At 42.7% G+C, this 18,782-nt stretch overlaps 1 protein-coding gene across 2 annotated transcripts in view; it reads left to right on the top strand.

The window, feature by feature from the left end:
• Positions 1 to 18,782, top strand: part of TFEB (transcription factor EB) — a 75,304-nt gene that overhangs the window by 15,930 nt on the left and 40,592 nt on the right. For both annotated transcript variants that reach the window (XM_088479602.1, XM_088479601.1), the window contains exons 2-3: positions 6,419 to 6,651; positions 7,824 to 8,078. In XM_088479602.1, the coding sequence (XP_088335728.1) occupies positions 6,454 to 6,651; positions 7,824 to 8,078 (453 nt within the window). In that variant the 5' untranslated portion in view covers positions 6,419 to 6,453. The remainder of the gene's footprint in view (positions 1 to 6,418; positions 6,652 to 7,823; positions 8,079 to 18,782) is intronic.

Genomic DNA, 18,782 nt, shown 5'->3' with positions numbered 1-18,782 from the left:
GTGTTAGGCACTAGAAGGGTCGGCTAGGGTCAGGCACCTACCAAGACTGTTAGGGTTAGGCACCAAGGGGAGGGAGAGGGTTAGGGTGAGGATTAGGGTTAGAAACAAAAAACAAAACACGCGTCGACCATTTTCATGTCGACCTATTGTCCCTGTCAACCTTTTGTCCCTGTTGACCAATTGCCTGTCTAACATCTGGTGTCTATCTAGACATTGTCTACCTTTTTACTGTAGAACTATCAATCCATAACCGTTGCGGAGAGGTTGGAGCTACCTACCTGCCTAGTTGCTGTCAGCTAGGAGGATCAGGGGGCAGAGCCTGAGCCGGTAGTGACACTATCATGATGTCTATGCAGAGCTGTCTGTCATTGTTGCTTGGTGGCTGTGCTGCTAGTTTGATTGCCATGACCACGGAGGATGTTTTGTGCCTAAGGTTGACCTGATGCCTAAATTTGACTCTGCTGTCTCCACGTGGATACTCCAATGTTATCTAAAGCTCAACTTGTCCAAAACACATCTTATCTTCTCTCCTCCCAGAGTCACCATCTCCACTCCAATCTTCCTTGTCATCAGTAACACCACAATATTCTCCATAGCCGCTGTCTTGATGACACATCTGGCTCCACCCTCTGCTTTATTACTCACATTCAGTGTCTCTCCTTGTCCTGTTTAACCCACATTAGCAATATTACAAGAATATTCCCTTTACTTACCCAAGATGCTACCAAAACGGTTATCCACTCTATTATTCGCTTCCACCTTCACTACTGCAACCTTCTCCTCTCTGACATCCCCCCCACCCATCTATCCTTTTTTCAATTAATCTTAAATGCTGCAGCAACAATGATTTTCCTCTTCCGCACTCCACTTCTAACACATAACTTTACAAATCCCTTGTCCTTCAGAATCCAATTCAATCTTACCTATATAGTCCTCTAAGGGCCTGATTCAGAGTTGTATGCTTTTAGCCCCAAGATGCAGCAGCAATGCTAAAATATGCTAATACTGCAGGAGACATCTTGGGTAAATAGACTCCTCCTGCTAGCTTCTGTGATCTGCTGCTGTGTCCGAGGCTACAACATCAGATCACTCTGTCTGACCATTGTCATCTAAGCAACCTTGGGGTTACTTACGTTAGCTGGTGTTTTCCTGCAGATGAAGCCAGTGAGCTGCGTACAAGGATCCAGCCACTGGCTTCAACCCACCCAGGAAACGGCGCAGACTCCCCCGTTTTCCGGGACGCTGCTGGACTACGCCCCCATATGGCCTTATAATCAGGCTGCGGTGTCCGGGCACTATGAGCAAGCTTGCAGACCCTGATTGAAGTTGTACGTAAACCTTTGGGTTTGCGTACCACTCTGAACCAGGTCCTATAACAACACTCCTACATACATTTCAAATCTCTTCTCAAAATACTTGCCCTCATACTCTGACCTGTGCATTGCCTTGTTGCTGGTAGCCATTGGCCACTTATGGAATTACTTACCACTCCTACCTTGCAAATTAATTATGATGATGATAATAATAATGTATTTTTTGTTTGTTATTGCTCTATTATATTATCACTAGATTAACTTTAAAAAACAAAACAAAAAACCCTTCATTGTAGTAGACAGTGGAGCCCATTCAGAGTTGCACGCAAGATGGCAATAATTACACTCACACTGCCATCATCATTATCAGCACACACTGGAATCAGCCTTATCCTTGGTGCAAGAGATCCATTTGCTTTCAGACGATTTCTATGTAAGCACTACTCTGCATACAATAGCTAGTGATGGCATCTATATAGCCTCGACATACCCTCACTCTACTTAGCTATGTGAGAACGCCCTGTTACCACTCTTACGCCCATTCCGATGAAAGTGGAGATGTGATTGAAAATGCATATGACTGCGCATTATTATTATTCGTTTTAATTTATAGAGCGCCTCACGGTATCCGCAGCATAGAACAATGATAACACAATGACATAAATACATATGATAACCATAAACACAATAATAAAACTAAAGACAGAGGAATAGGGGGTGTAGGTGGAAGGATGAAGAGACCTGCTATGGCTTGTAGAAGCAAGCAATGATGGTTCACACAGGGAGATTTAGGCAACAAACAACGCTCAATGAGCTTGTATCCATTAAGTGGGCGGACAGACAGATTAAGTCACTGATAGGAAAAATGGAGATGGGAAGAAATGCGCAGTAGAAACATTTGAGTGAGGGAGTTATTTCCAGAGTAGTGGGACAACAATGGAGAAAATCTTGGAATGCCGGAGTGACAAGAAGTAATTAGAATGGACGTCTCCCATAACTCTTCTAAGGAGCTTGTGCAGTGCCAAAAAAGCAAGATCTGCCTGCTTGCAGCTCTGTGTCAGCCCCAGTCGGTCTGAAAGATCATATAATTTGTTAGTAATTAATTCTATTACAGATAATAAAATGGAAATAAAAAATCAGTAAAATTATTTGCAGGAGGAAAGTGACCAAAAGCAGCAAAGAGAATTTTATAAATACTATGATGAAATCTATGACAGATGTATTCCAATTATGTTTTTATTACAATTTTGCACACTTATTTTTATATTTTATATGAATACATACATTGGCTAGACAGGATATAGGCCAATGTTTCCTTCCAAGCAGTAAAAAAGGGAACATAGCATCCCGTGGTCATCTTTTAGTGTAGCTGCTTGGTGCTTCACTTATGAATCATAGGGCTCCAAATTCAGACTGCTGAGGAATTTAGGTCCTCTTTGCCCTACTTCCAAGCTGTAAACATTTGGCCTATAAATGAATTAAACTTCTAGCCTGCACATTAAACCCAGAACACCATTTTAGGTCAATAGTAACTAGTAAAATGGAGTATGGTGAGTAGCCTATGTCCATATGACCACGCTTTAAGATATATATTTTGTTTCTAACAGACAAGCTTTGCTATGTAAAGTACTCTGTCTTTGAATGTGAAAGGTAAGTGGGAGGCGTAAACTACAGTCCACCTTCTTGCGGTTAAGTGCACTCCAAACCCAAATGCTCTGAACAGTTTTTTTGCTTGGATAATCAGGATCTGAGGGTGTTCCTATGAAGTGGTGTTATATGCTACATATAATATACAATAACCAGAATAACAGGACTCTTTTATTAGTTATATTGTGTTATGTCTTGGAAAGGCCAAGGCGGTACCAGTAGTCCATAGTGCTTTGCAATATAATAGTACTGTATTGCCTTTATCTCCTAGTGTGAAATTATTGACTCAATTAGTATATATTTATAGCTTCCATTTATGAGGTAACCCATTTTTTATTCAAAATAAAGTGTAGTGCTGCTTTGATTGATTGTTATTGCGGCTGAATTTTGTAAATTTTTGAACTAACTCTATAAAGAGTGTTAAGCCTCATTATAAGTGTAATGTATAAATGGATTATTGTGACCCATGGACATAATAGCTCAGAGAACACATTTTTTAGAATACTTCTAAATACTGTTTCTGGAGATGAATAATTTCAAAAACATTTTCTCTATTTTTGGTTTTCCTCCGAAAACTTTCAATACACTTGTGTGTTGAAAATAATTTTTGGATAGTTCTTTTATGAGAAAAGACCATGCATTTTGGATAAGTTCATGGATTCATGAAAACATATTCATAGACTGCACAGATAAAGGCTAAACCCTGTTGTTGTACCTCAGAACTTGGATAGGACTTACAAAGACCTCCTAAACTTGTGGATATAAACTCCGCTGCATACCTGAATATAAAAGAATAAGCCCTATGAGGTCGATGCTGAATTTTACTTTTATGCGTCCAAAAAAGAAATAAACAAATAAAAAAAACTTTAAAAAGACTCAAATAAAGATAGCCATTATTATAACCATATGCTGATTTGGGTGCATCTCAAGGTGCATCCATATCAGCAAGAGTAGGGTATGCGCCAGGTTTAATATCCGGCATATACCAGATACATCTGCACTGTCCAGACGACAAGCTAGAAAGTGTAACATATATTGTATTGCCAATAAATGCATTCACTATTATGTTTTATTTAATTTAAATGTCTTTTATAATACAGCAGGTATAATTTGCCTTCTAATTTACACATGAAAGTAGCAAAACAAAAATTCTTAACAGAGATGGATTTAAAGGTAGGCTACAGCCTAGGGGCCACCACCACCAAAGGACCCCAACAAGTGCGCACTACCCCCATGAGGGCCTCCACAGCTCAACAGTCTAGAGGACCCACAATCCTTAATCCAGCCCTGATTATTAAATACCCCCAGAAAATTATATAGTACTGTATAGGTTTGAGCAGTGAGGAGAGAGCAGCACCCGCTTCAGAAGTTGGTCTGTAATCAGCCAATCAGAAAAGACTACCTCGCATTGACAAGCATCATAATAAAGTGTATTTGCACCAGCTGTCATACTCCAGCAAATGAGATAACTGCCTCTGGGCCTAATTCAAAGATGGATATTAATGTCATCGCCACTGCATGGAATTTGTATGCAGCAGCTGTGTGAAAATATGTAAATGTCGCAGCCGCTGGGATTTGTATTGATCCTAAATTATGGCTTAAATTATTTATGAGCACTTAAGGGCATCAGGTCTTTATTTATTACATGTGGCATTTTTGTGTGTTTGAAGTCTTGTTATACTATTGGTAGATCAGACAGAAGGCCCCCATACATCAGCAATCGGAAAACCACAATTGAACAATTTTAAAGATTTGTTGTTCGATTTTAGGGTTTCCCAATCTAGCAATCTGAGCCCATACATTACAGATCTTTTTCAGTGATTTGCAGATCAATCTGCAAATGCAGATCTGCCAATCTTGAAAGGCCCATCATTTTACTAGTAATGGTCTGCAAATCTGCTGATTGCTAGTGTAACAATCTACAGCCCCAATTGATCTGTGAAATCCAACATGTTGGACAATCTGATTTAACAATTCCAATCACTTTTTATTTGCAAACTAATCTGTGAACCCCACATATTGCAGATTATTTTATACAATCACCCACAATCGATTGCTGATGTATGGGGCCATTAGAAATATGTTTTTTTTATTAAAGTGTCAGATGCTTCAAATTGAAAAGATAGAATGAGGACCACCTCATAACTGGTGAAAATATCAAATCCTTTTGCCTTTACCTACAGCAAAGAGGTACCATTAGATGTGCCTCTGCACCCCATTATCTTTTTTTCCAATATAATCACTTTACAAAGCACAATCTAATTTTTCCACTGCTACTAAAAGCTAGACACTTTGGAGTCCATCAAATTAGGTGCAAGTTGGGTTCTGCGAGCCATTCTCACGGCAAATTCACACTACGAATTTCATTTTCAATTCAATTCAAAACGCAGTAATTTTTCAGAGGTAATTTGCACCTTTTTGTGTGCACCCCCCTGCCCAGGGTAAAAGGTAGGGAAAATCTTTACTCCAAGGTAAAAATGTCAGGACACAGTGCAGAACCTCTAGTACACCCCTCCCAATGAATAATCGTGCACTTAGAGGGGTTTAACTAACATCATTGGGCCAAACAAGACATGTCCGTTTTCAGGTGAATCTCTCCAAGAAGCTCGATAATGGGTTAAATGATGTGGGACAGGTGGAGTGTTGTATTAATGGGAGAGGGGTTTTGACCTTGCAGATGAGATGTAAAAATGTTTATTCCAATTGTTTTCAAACTTATATAAAAACAAAGAAAAACTACTATACGGACATTTATCTGTACCCTGAAATGCTGAAAAGACTGATTTGCTGAAAAACACTTGCTGGTTATCATTTTTCCACCCTTAATACAAAGTGCAAAAATCACGCATTTGACACCTATTGAAAACCTTCAGTACTTTCCTTATGGCCACTAATAGCCTTCTATATGGTCCTGCACTTTTTTGGGGTCCACTGTGGTTTCTTAATTTTTTAATGCACTTATCCCAGGTCACATTATGTAGAAAAGTTGCGCCCCCTCGCCACGACTATCGGGAATTGGCATTTCTAATTGTATCTCGCATTTCTTGGGTGCTCGCATTCAAACGATGTGAGTTTCATGAAACAACTCGCTTTTGTAAACTCGCACCTAATTGGATTGAACTCCTTTGTGCACCTACAGTGTTCTCTGCAAGAACTGGCCATACTCCACCCAGCTTCTCCCTGATCATTTTCTTCTAATCAGTGTTAAAAAATTATCTGTAAAAAAATTACAGCATTGTGGAGTTAAGAGACTCTCTAGGTTTGGTTCAGTCTTTCAAAACTCGCTGTATCCTACTGTAAATTACTTTTATTGAAGATACAAGGGAGTGTATCAGTGGGCAATCCTTTTTTCATTTTTTATAGCCATTTTAAAAATAATGGTTATTTTACAATTCAAGTAAGTAGGTTGAAACAATTTGATTTCCTAAAAGTTAATTTAAGATATCATTTTTTTGTAGGGTTTTATTACTACGTGTGCATTCTTCCTGCAATCATGGCATCCCGTATTGGACTACGTATGCAGCTGATGAGGGAGCAGGCTCAACAGGAAGAGCAACGTGAACGAGTACAGATGCAACATCAGCAACATTTCCTGCAACAGCAACACATCATGCCTTCCACTGCTTCACCTGCAATCAGCACTCCTGCTTCCTATCAAGCACCACCACCTGTCCCCATGGAGGTCCTGAAGGTAACTTTTATCTCCATGGGACTCTGTTTTACATTATAAGAGAAGACTGTATGTAATATAGTATACTCTACTGCAGTGGTTCCCAAACTTTTTTGAATCATGGCGCCCTAAGTATCAGCATTGTTTACACGACACACCTAAGCCAAAAGTTTGTTATTAAGAAAGTCAGAAAAAAATGTAGTGAAGTAGTACAGTGAAGTAAATTATGCATACCTGTCATCCTTAGGTTTGGTTATTTAGTGGTAGACAGGTTTGCACTTCTGTTTTTCCACATATTTACATTACATTGACCATAAATAATTTGATATGGTGCTGGACCACCATCCTGAGGCACCCCTGCAAGTGTCCTGAGGCACCCCAGGGTACCGCAGCGCACAGTTTGAGAACCACTGCTCTACTGTATATAGGATATTAGAAGTCACTAAGGTAAGTACAATTCTAAGTTTAAGAAAAAACATGAGAATGTCAGCAGGTACATAGTATGTAATTGCCCAAAATCAATTCTTATCAGGCTGCCTTGCTCAATGTACATTTTATATATGGAATGGGTATGTAATACCGCCGGATGTAAGCCTGGCGGATGGAATCCCGATGCCTGAAGGCCGGCAGATGAAGATCCCGACTAGGGTAGGTAAATACCCTAACCCTCCCCTCCACCCCTCCCCCCACCTAATCCTAACCCTCCCTTAGTGATGCCTGACCCTAACCTCCCCCCAGGGTTGCCTAAACCTAACCCTCCCCGCACCCTAATCCTATCCCTCCCGGGGGGGGAATGCCTAACCCTAAACTCCCCCCGGTGGTGGCTAACCCTCACCTCCCCCCCCCCCCCTTGGGAGTCCCTAAACCTAACCCCCCCCAGGCTAAGAGCTCCCGATGCCCGGCTTACCTACATTCGGTATAACGGGCGTCAAGATTTCTGCATGGGGCTAATGATAGGTGTCAATATTTAGACGCCTATCTTTAGTCCCATGCCGGGCTTTCAGTGTCGGAATTTCGGCGGTCGGCATTTCGATCGCTGGCATCCTGACTACATCCCTTACATATACCACGAGAGTACTTGGGACATCCATACTTCTTTTACAGTTTTTAATTTAGGGTTATTGTACAACTAACCATAGCCTGCTTTCTTCACCTGTGCTTTGTTTAAGATTCTGAATCTTGTTTTTTTCCAGGTTCAGACCCACCTTGAGAACCCGACATCTTACCACCTGCAGCAGTCCCGAGATAAGAAAGTTCGAGATTATCTGTCTGACACCTTTGGGAACAAATTTGCTTCTCACGTTAGTCCTCTCAGACTGTCGCCGAAACCTCCACCTGCTCCTACATCTCCTGCACATCGTACTGCCCGCCTTTCATCCTCGGCAGGAAACAGTGCTCCTAACAGCCCGATGGCCAGAATGAACTTGTGCACCAACACAGAAAGAGAAGTGAGTGTATTCAGACACCTTGCATTTTTACACAATACATTGCTACCAAACTTCCCTCTTAATTTACTGTTGCAGGAAAGTAATATATACATTTTTATTTTTATTTGTCATGCTTCTAAACTAACTGGATTTGCTCCTATCTCTAAATGACTCCTTAGTGCGAATATTATTCTGTGTATGCACTTTTTGAATAACACTTAAAGGGTATATAATGCTGTAAAAATCTAAGTGGGTTGCTCATCTTGAATCCCTGTTTCTGGATCTAAATGAGCAGCAGGCAACACTGATGTCTACTGACAACATGGAGCAGAAATTCCTGCTAAATGAACAGGTGCTGGGGTGAGTGTTGAATTAGTTGGAGACACCAGGATGAGCATGAATTTGAGGTAGGCTGCTGAGTCACAGTTTGAAGAAAAGCTAGAGGGAAGAGTGGCAGCGAGGTTAGTCCTTATCTGGCCCACCCCTCTAAACATGTTATTTAAGGATAGCATTGCTGCAGCAAGATGCTTCAAATAGCAAGCAGAGGGACTACAGCTCCAGTAAAGGTGGAAACAGTAGTGTAGTGGGGTCTGGCCAGGCGCTTTCTATAAGATATCTAATCATTAAAGGGATTTGTAAGTAGTCTATCACCCGGACTATGAATACTAGACATGTAGCTGCTACTCATGTTGGACCTATAGGCCCAAATTTAAAAGACTCCTATTTCCTGGTCTGGCTTGAAAGCTCAAACCTAAGGAGGCTAATAAGTGTCTGAGGTGTAAGATGGAGATTTGGGGTTTATGTGCAGAATTGTGCCAATTTCTAGTTCTGCTACAGGCTGTATAGTAAGAATGGGATGCACCTCAATGGGGGGGGAGGGTGCGACTGTTGTGGGAAATAAGGAAATTCAGGATGAGGTTTTAACCTAGGTAGGGAGGTTGAAGTTAGAAGGAGTGTGCAAAATAGTAACTAAGGGAAAGGGCTTAGTCAAGGGTAAATTGGAGAGCAGTGGGTTAAGGGCCTGGAATAAGTAATCAAGGGGTTTGGGTATGGGATACCAGCGGTTGGGATGGTGCTGGTCAGAATACCGACAGCGACATACCGACAGTCAGAATCCTGGGACCATCAGGTAAGTACCCTAATGCTAACCCTTACCCCTAACCCTTCCTTCCCGGTGCCTGAACCTACCCCCCCCCCCCCCAAGTGCCTAAACCTAACCCTCCCCCCTTAGTGCTTAACCCTCCCCCTAGTGCCTAAACCTAACCCTCCCCCCTTAGTGCTTAACCCTCCCCCTAGTGCCTAACCTCTAAACCCAACCCTCCCCATAACCCTAGATACTTATCTTCGGGATGTCAGCGGTCGGGGTACTGGAGCCAAGATCCCGACATTGTTGGGATTCCGGCACTGGTATGTTAACCGTCGGCATCCCGACCGCCGGGATGCTGACTACCTTCCGTGATCAAGAGATGTGTCAAATTAAAAGAGACAGTACAAATATCAAATGTATCATAACAAGTAAGTGAACTGGAATTAATGTTGTTGGAAGAAGATTATAATGTAGTGGGTATAACAGACTTGTATGACTGGAGTTATGACTGAGCAACTGATCGCAGAAATTGGAGGGATAGGAAAACACATGAAATGGGAAGGCGTTTGTGTATACTTTAAACCCTGTTTAAAACCTGCACAACATGAGGTTATACATGAAAATCACGATAATGTACAGTCTGTATACGTATAGAGAGACACTGATACATTATTGATAGAGGTTTGTTATGCCACAATCATAAATAATTGTACTGAAATTAGGTGATTACTATTATTAGTATTCTCCGGCAGAACACCTCAGTGTTTATGGGTTTTAAAAAATATTTTCGATTCTGCAGTGTTTACGATGGATTTCAAAACCCGGAAGTTATATGGATGAATGGATGCGTTGAACAGAGCTGAGGGCAGTGATGATTCATGTATTTGCACCATCGGATGGATGGGTCAGCTGTTATGACTAGCAAAGACTGAATCAAAAAGGCATAATAGCTACACTGCTAGTTTTAAATTATTTATAATTGGTAACAGAACTGTAGCACGTGAACATGAAATTTATGAACAATGTGGTAGACACTGAAGACAGGAGAAAAATGATTTAGTTGAGAATGTCCAGACCCAAACATGCTAGATTATGTATAGAAGGAAAAGAGAATTAGCCTAGGCTAATAAAGAGAGTGATACCTTTTTAGGGCACTCTTATTTATGTATTTGTAGAATTTGCTAATTAAAACATATATTTCTACTTCAGGGTCCATAGGGTATCCACAGGATACCTTGGGGTATAGGCGATGACGTCAGGCATCGGGCACCACAGAGTTAAGTTTTCTGCCTCCCAGGATGCACTGGGGTCCCTCTCCTATACCCGCTCAGTTTTCATTGGTGTCCGTCTCGGAGACGGAGCACCTGTAATAGAGGGGGACTGTAATGGCTTCTGAAGTTTTCTTCCGTGCAGCTGTGGCTGCGCATTTAAATTGTACAGCATGGACGGTCAGTACTGACGTCCATGCTGTCACTCCTACAATCCGCCGGTACCAGAACACCGGTACTGATCCGGGGATGCTGGTAGGTTTTTGGGGTCACAGCTAGCGGTGACCCCGGACCCCGGTGACCCTGTATACAGCCGGCGCCTCTCCAATGCGGTCTGGTCCCTATGTGAGCGCTCCTCCCCCGGAGGCGTCCAGACCGGCAATGTCCGTGCGCTGGGTTGCCAGAGCCATGGAGCGTTGAGCTGATAGCTTGGAGATGTCTCTAGACGCTGACTCGTCACCTGAGCAGATGAAGTTAGTTAGTAACCTCAGAGACTCAGCTACGTACATTAATGAGGCAGCCTTAGATATAGGGCTCCTCACTTCCTGAATCTCCTCAGCAGCAGTGGCTGCGCGCCGCACCCTCTGGTTGCGTTCTTGGAAAGCAGATGCAGATTCTAAAAAGGGATTGGAATGCTTGCCCTTTTATGGACAGGTCCTGTTTGGCCCTGATCTGAGCAAAATTGTGGCCACTATGGCAGCAGCTAAGTCTGCGTGTCTGCATTCGGCGACAGTCCCATCAGGGTCTGGTACTTTGTCTTTTCGGACCTATACGGCCCAGGGTAAGTTCAAACTGTAAGTTCAAACTGCTGTCCTTTCCTGGACAGTCAGGGGCCAAGAAATCTGCCAAGCCAAAGAAGCAGGCTTGGAGTACAAGACGTCCAACTCCCAAGTTGGACGATAAGCCCTCAGCCTGATGGGACGGGCCTCCCCTTGGGGGACCCCAAAGTGGGAGGCCAGCTTCTTCAGTTCGACCAGTGCTGGTGTCTCACAACCGTAGGGTAAGAGAAGTGGTCTCTCAGGGGTACGCCCTCGCCTCCCAGCTGGTTTTTCACCACGGGCCTTCAGTCAGACCAAGACAAGGCCCGGGAATTCCGGAAGGTGATCCACTCTATGCTCCAGGCTGGAGTTATAGTGCCGGTCCCGTTGTCCCAGAGAGTATCGGGGTATTACTCCAATCTTTTTCTGGTACAGAAACCCAATGGGTCTTACAGGCCCATCCTCAACCTCAAATCACTCAACAAATTCTTGAGGGTTCCTCGGTTCAGGATGGAGACCCTGCGTTTCATCATTTTGGCAATTGAGCCGGGGAATTTTATGGTGTCGCTAGATATTCAGGATGCTTACCTGCATATTCCCATTGTCTCAGCACACCAGCGTTTCCTCACCAACACTTCCAATTTCAGGCACTGCCCTTTGGTCTGGCCACAGCGCCTCGAGTGTTTACCAAAGTCATGGCAGCCCACCTGCAGATGCAGGGGGTTCGCTTGTTGCCCTATCTGAACAACCTTCTGCTGTTGCCACGGTCTCCAGAGATCCTTCAGCGCCATCTGCAATTGACAGTCTCTGTGTTGCAGTATCACGGCTGGCTGATAAACTGGAAGAAGTCATCACTGGTGCCATCACAGAGGATGCTCCATCTCGGAGCCCTGTTGACTCCCAACATCAGAGGATCTTTGTGACGGAGGAAAAGATATCTGCGTTACAGGAGAAGGTTTGCACCTGCCTGTGGAGTCGCCGGGGATCTATTCACTCGGCGATGAGGTTACTGGGTTCCATGGTGTCGATGTTCGACGTGGTGGAGTTTGCCCAGTTCCACTCCAGACCTCTGCAGAAGTTGCTCCTCTCCAGATGGAATGAGTTGCCCCACCGGATAAAGACGCAGACAATGGTGCTGTCGTTAGCCTGGTGGCTGCAGACTACTCACCTGAACAGGAGTTGCCCCTTCTAATGACGGACGCCAGTCTTCGAGGTTGGGGAGCAGTGTTGGGTCCACACTTCTTACAGGGAAGGTGGACGCCAGCAGAATCTGCGCTTCCAATCAACATCTTAGAACTAAAGGCAGTATTCAAAGCTCTCCCAACAAGCAAGACATGTCCTCCACGTAAAGCTTGTGCAGGTGCAGTCGGACAATGCCACCACGGTGGCTTACATAAACCGCCAAGGAGGAACCCGCAGTCAGGCGGGCCTGACAGAGGTGTCCCGCATTCTAGCGGGGGCGGAAGGCAATCTCTCTGCCATCTTGGCAGTGTTCATACCAGGAGTCCTCAACTGGGGAGCAGACTTTCTCAGCCGTCAAGACGTGCATCCAGGAGAGTGGTCTCTTCACCAGGAGGTGTTTCAGCTACTGGTGAACAAGTGGGGCCTTCCAGAGATAGACCTCATGGCCTACCGACACATCAACAAGCTTCCTGTGTACGGGTCAAGAACAAGAGACAGAGGCACTTCTGGTAGATGCTCTGTTGGTCCGTTGGACCTTCCAGTTTGCGTACCTCTTCCCTCCGTTCTCCCTTCTTCCTCGAGTGATTCGCAAATTCAAGCAAGAAGGCGGCACGCTCCTGCTGATAGCCCCAGCGTGGCCCAGACGACACTGCTACTCAGATCTCAGGAGCCTATCCATAGACGCTCCGATGCGGTTGCCTCTACATCTGGACCTGTTGTCTCAAGGTCCTTGCCGTCACCCGGACCTGGGCCGTCTGTCTTTGATGGCGTGGCTGTTGAGACTGCCCTCTTGAGGTCCAGGGGTTTTTCAAGCTCTGTTGTTAACACCATGCTCAGAGCTCGGAAGCCGGCTTCTGCAAGAATTTACCACCGAGTGTGGCATACTTTCTTTGAATGGTGTCAACCTAGAGGCTATGATCCTCGGGTTTTTAGGATATCCAGGATTTAGCCTTTTCTGTAAGCGGGCTTAGATCACGGTCTTCGCCTTGCTTCACTAAAGGTGCAGGTTTCCGCCCTCTCAGTGTGGTTTCAGCGTAGAATTGCTACACTTCCTGATGTCCACACTTTTATGCAAGATGTACTTCGCATACAGCCTCCCTTTGTTCCAACTATGGCTCCTTGGGACTTGGCTGTGGTCCTTAGGGCTCTCCAAGGACCACCATTTGAACCACTGGGCTCAGTGGATTTAAAATCTCTCACAGCTAAGACTGTGTTTCTTCTGGCCATTGCCTCGGCAGAAGAAACACAGTGTCAGATTTGGGGGTTCTTTCATGTCTCCCCCCATTTCTAATTTTTCATAGGGACAGGGCAGTGCTGTGTGCTCGCCCTGGGTTCCTACCTAAGGTGGTATCTAGCTTCTACATCAATGAGGAAATTATAGTACCGGCCTTTAATTCCCCAGACCTATCTGCTGGTGAGGCCTCCTTGGATGTGGTACGGGCTCTTAGGATATATGTTGACTGTATCAGTTCATTTAGGAAATCGGACTCTCTGTTTGTCCTCTATGGTTTCCATAAGAAGGGTTGGCCTGCCACTAAGCAAACCTTGGCAGGATGGATTCGCATGGCGATTTTTGAGGCTTACATTCATGAGGGGGCCTGTCTGTACCATCCTCTCTTAAAGCTCACTCTACTCGGTCTGTGGGTCCTTCATGGGCAGCTCGTTGTGGTGCCTCTGCAGTTCAGCTGTGCAAGGCAGCCACGTGGTCTACTGTCCATACCTTTGTGAGGTATTATGCATTTGATACCTTCGCCTCTCAGGATGCTTCCTTCGGACGGCGGATTGTTCTTCCAGCACAGGAGCGTCCCCACCCTTAAGGGATACTGCTTTGGGACATCCCCAAGGTATCCTGTGGATACCCTATGGACCCTGATGTAGAAAATAAGAGCTATGATAAGAACTTACCCTTGTTATCTCTATATCTACGAAGTCCATAGGGTTCCACAGGACTCCCGCCCTGTCGCACCTGTACTGCAGTTTGGCTTTGATCTGGTCACCGTTTTTTCCGTCTCCTTCTGGTGAGAATGTGATTCTTGTGTGTTCCAGACTTTGTTCTCTCTCTTTGTTCTCCTCCTCCGGCTTGTTACCAAACTGAGATGCCTTGGCTCGGGGGCGGGCTATAGGAGAGGGACCCCAGTGCATCCTGGGAGGCTAAAAACTTAACTCTGTGTGCCCGATGCCTGACGTCATCACCTATACCACAAGGTATCTTGTGGAACCATATGGACTTCGTAGAAATAGAGATAACAAAGGTTAGTTCTTACCATATCTCTTATTTTTATTTCACTTTGTTTAAATTATTAGGGTATCCAGACTATTTCAATTATTAGTCTGCCTAAGAAAAATAAAATAACATATGCTCAAAAATCAGAGCGTCAAAATGCTAATAAGTTCACAGACAAAACTTTGTCTAGCGGCGAAAATAATAATCATATACTCTTATTAAAATTAGATCAGAAATCTCAGAAACAATTTGCAAGTCATTTATATGCATGTACCCATACCACAATAGGCAGTTCGTGATTGCGTCTTACGAGGGTTCTCATGTATTTACAGTCATAGAAAGTAAGTACAAACTCTACACCTATTTGTAAGACAGAATAGATACAGCACCAATGCCCCAGTTTGTCAAGAAATACCCCTATGTATATATACACACATACAAAAATAGGCAGTTTGTGATTGCTTCTTACGGGTGTCCTCAGGTAAGTACAAACTTCTTTTATACTGTTACATTTTTTGGTTGTGGATAATAATGTGATGTTGTTGTTGGTTGATTTTCAGCATTGTCTGTGTTTCTTCTCATGAGGTGCTGAATCTGATTCAGAGGTGGACGCAGTGTCCATGTTGCACGCATCTGTCCAATTTTTTTAGTCTGGGCATGCATCTGCCTTACCACGCATTTGTCCCAATTGTGTTTGTACAGAGTCGCAGAACAAATGTGGACATATGGTAACAGAAATGCAAATGGCATACCTGGACGTTGACTGGAAAGTAACATTGGGGTGGCTAAAAAGACGCACATTGATGTTACATCTTATGAGGTTGTTTCGCGGGTGTGTCACTGAGAGCTGCTATGTGCAGAGACGCACAGCTACTCACACGGGAGGTCACAGTCAGATGGAGAAACTGCACCTGCCATAGACCTGGTGCACGTTTCAGTGGTGCTTCTAAAGATGTATCAGATGGAAATGCAGCATCTCAAGGAGCTGCAAGTGGGAGTTTCAGTCCTTGCACATTAGGATGCACAAATGTACTTTACACAAGAGAAAGGCTTTGTAGCAGACACGACTTTTGACGCAGCTGCATCTTTGTTATCAGGCAGGATATTGATGAGTATGGGAAATTTATAGAAGTGCTTGGAGACTGTAGAAGTGTGTTATGCTGGAACTACAGTATATGGAAGTAACATCACTAACACTGGTGTTCAGACCACCTCTCCTTATAATCCAGCTTGATGACATCAGGTTTAGCACTCTTCAGCTTCATATACAGTATATACTGTAGATGTGCCGATTGGGGCAAGTAATCACTACATGGCTACGTAAGATGTGATTCCTAATAAAACAAGCACTGGACCATATATTCCATTACATGTTACTTACCACAGGAAGATTAAAGTTGGGTACACACTAGACAATGTCTAGTGTGTACCGATGTCGCTCGCAGCAGGACCTGGCCGGTGCCGGCATCGGCAAGTGTATACACACTTGCCGGTGCCTGCAGTACAGGAACTGCGGCAGGGGCCCTGATGCATTCGGCAGCATGGCCCCCGCTGACGATATCGCCCGTCGGACCTACATATAGGGTTGACGGACGAGGTCACTGACGGAGCGTGCCTCGTCCGTGATATAGTACGTATACACTGGAATTTGTCATAACAATTTGTTGTTATCTGCAAATTTGTTTAAAATGTCGTCTAGTGTGTACTTTGCATAAGAAGGGTACCAATAGGTTGTGAACAGGCGCTGAGATGAGTTGTTTATTCCAAGCAGCTACTAAATAAAGGGCTAGTTGGGCCCATACATATGTATACACACAAAACCAGAAAATGAATAGTAGCGCTATGATGATTGTATATTCAAAAACATATATTCAGAATTTCAATAAACAACACATGTTATTTTAATATACATAAAAAAATCCAATAAAATCAATAGAAATACAATATAAAATGCAAGCCAATATTTCACCCCAGTGGGAATCCACACAAACACAATACCTGTTCCAATGTTACTTCCGGATATATAAATGTTTGTAGATGACCGTGAGTGGCACTTTCACAAAATATAAATGGGACTGTCCAGTATATAATTACCAGCTTTTTTAAAGGTACTGTGTTTTTCCATATCCTGGATCCACAATAAAGGTCCACACCGTGAACATTGGAGGGCTCCAAGTGCAGCATATGGAACTTATATGTTAATAGGATTTGGTAATTATATACTGGACAGTCCCATTTATATTTTGTGAAAGTGCCACTCACTGTCATCTACAATCATTTATATATCTGGAAGTAACATGGGAACAGGCATTGTGTTTGTGTGGAAATATTAGCTTGCATTATATATTGCATTTCTATTGATTTTATTGGAGTTTTATTATATTAAAATAACATATATATATATATATATATATATATATATATTGTTTTTTGAAATTCTGAATATATGTTCTTGAATATACAATCATCACAGCGCTACTATTAATTTTTGGGTTTTGTGTATACCCGGCATAAGACTGATAAAACACCTGGCCCAGATGCCCCCCCCCCCCCCCCATACAGTATGTGTTATAGGACCTAAGTTTAGTCATTTATAGACCACTATTATATTTATTGACTGCTTCATAAGAAAAAGAAAAGAAGCAGAGGCGCTGATATTCAGTATTATAATTTTTAATGGTATATAAATGTAACTGCTTTTTTTAATATATTGTATATATGTACATGTAGTATCATAAATGCACTAATGCATTGGTCATACTATTACAGGTCGAGTCTCCCATATCCAAAATACTTAGGACCAGGGCTATTTTGGATATCGGAATATTACGAATTTTGGAATAATTGCATACCATAATGAAATATCTTGGGAATAGGACCCAAATACACACACAGAATGCATTTATGTGTTATATACACCTTATACACACAGCCTGCAGGTAATTTTATACAATATTTTCAATAATTTTGTGGCTCAAACAAAGTTTGTGTACATACATGAAATTCATTTATGTTTCATATACACCTTATACACACAGCCTGAAGGTAATTGTATACAATATTTTTAATAGTTTGTGCCTTAGACAAAGTTTGTGTACATTGAACCATCAAAAATCAAAGGTTTCATTATCTGAGTCATGCCAAAAAAAATCCATATTTCGGAATATTTCGATATGGGAAACTCAACCTGTACTGTAGAATCACTTATACATTGAAAAGGAGCCACATGTCCAAAAATATCATGCATAAGTCTGTTAGCTGAAAGCTTAGTTAATATTCATTCATGCGTTATAAAGAAATCTTTATAACAATCCACCAGCAGTAATGAGATCCACAGGATAGTCACTTAACCATTCATACCGCTGGTCTTAGTATGCAGTCCAAACCTCTGTGACAGTTTTAAGTGGGTGGAATATCATTGATTGTCCTGGCTCCTAAAGTCTTTTACCAAAGCCAGTCTTGAAGCAGCAAACATCCGTCCTTCATCTAACACGTTTCTCTGTTTCCAAGTGGACGCTTTCAACAGAGTTATGACCAGGGCCATAAGACTATAAGGAAGTAGAGGTGGTACCAAAGTGTAAAAAGGAACCAAGTTGGAACCAGGAAATTGTGCACCTGTAATCCTGACTGTAGTAATGGATACATTGCTTGAAGGGATTCATAGGAATGTGATTCTGAAGTACATTTGTAGAAAATAATTTGCTAACACGCTGTCAGCTGGTCTCATGGAGTCCACAAAAAGAAAGAGTTGTCATCTGCACAGGTTCTTATACTAGTTTTTTTCATATAGAAACCCATTCTTAATGTTTACGAATGTAGCTGAGATAGTGTAGTTTATATCCCGCAAGGGGTGCTACCATCCAGTGTCTCTATCCATAACAGCATAGACAAAAGAAAGCAGAGATTTCTGGTGAGCGGTGCACTGTTGATAATTATCATATTAAATTAACTTTTATTTCTACAATTTAAAGCAAGATAGTTTGCCACTACAATAGATCCAAGCAACATATTAAAACCGATTGTAATAGAATTGCGATATAATAAAAAGGTGATTATGTGATTAAAAACAATGTAATTTTTTGTGTGTGCTTTTTATATTGTTCTTTAGATTAGCATACATTGTATAGCTTACAATAGTTATAAGGCGATTACTGTGGTGTCTGCCTCTATTTCTGTGTACAGAAGCGCTCACTGGGAGAGATGTAT

This window comes from Taudactylus pleione, unplaced genomic scaffold (assembly GCF_031769625.1).
Source record: "Taudactylus pleione unplaced genomic scaffold, aTauple2 ptg000242l, whole genome shotgun sequence".
NCBI lineage: Eukaryota > Metazoa > Chordata > Amphibia > Anura > Myobatrachidae > Taudactylus > Taudactylus pleione.
The sequence above is the reverse complement of the archived record's forward strand: the minus strand, read 5'-3'. Positions and strand labels throughout refer to the sequence as shown.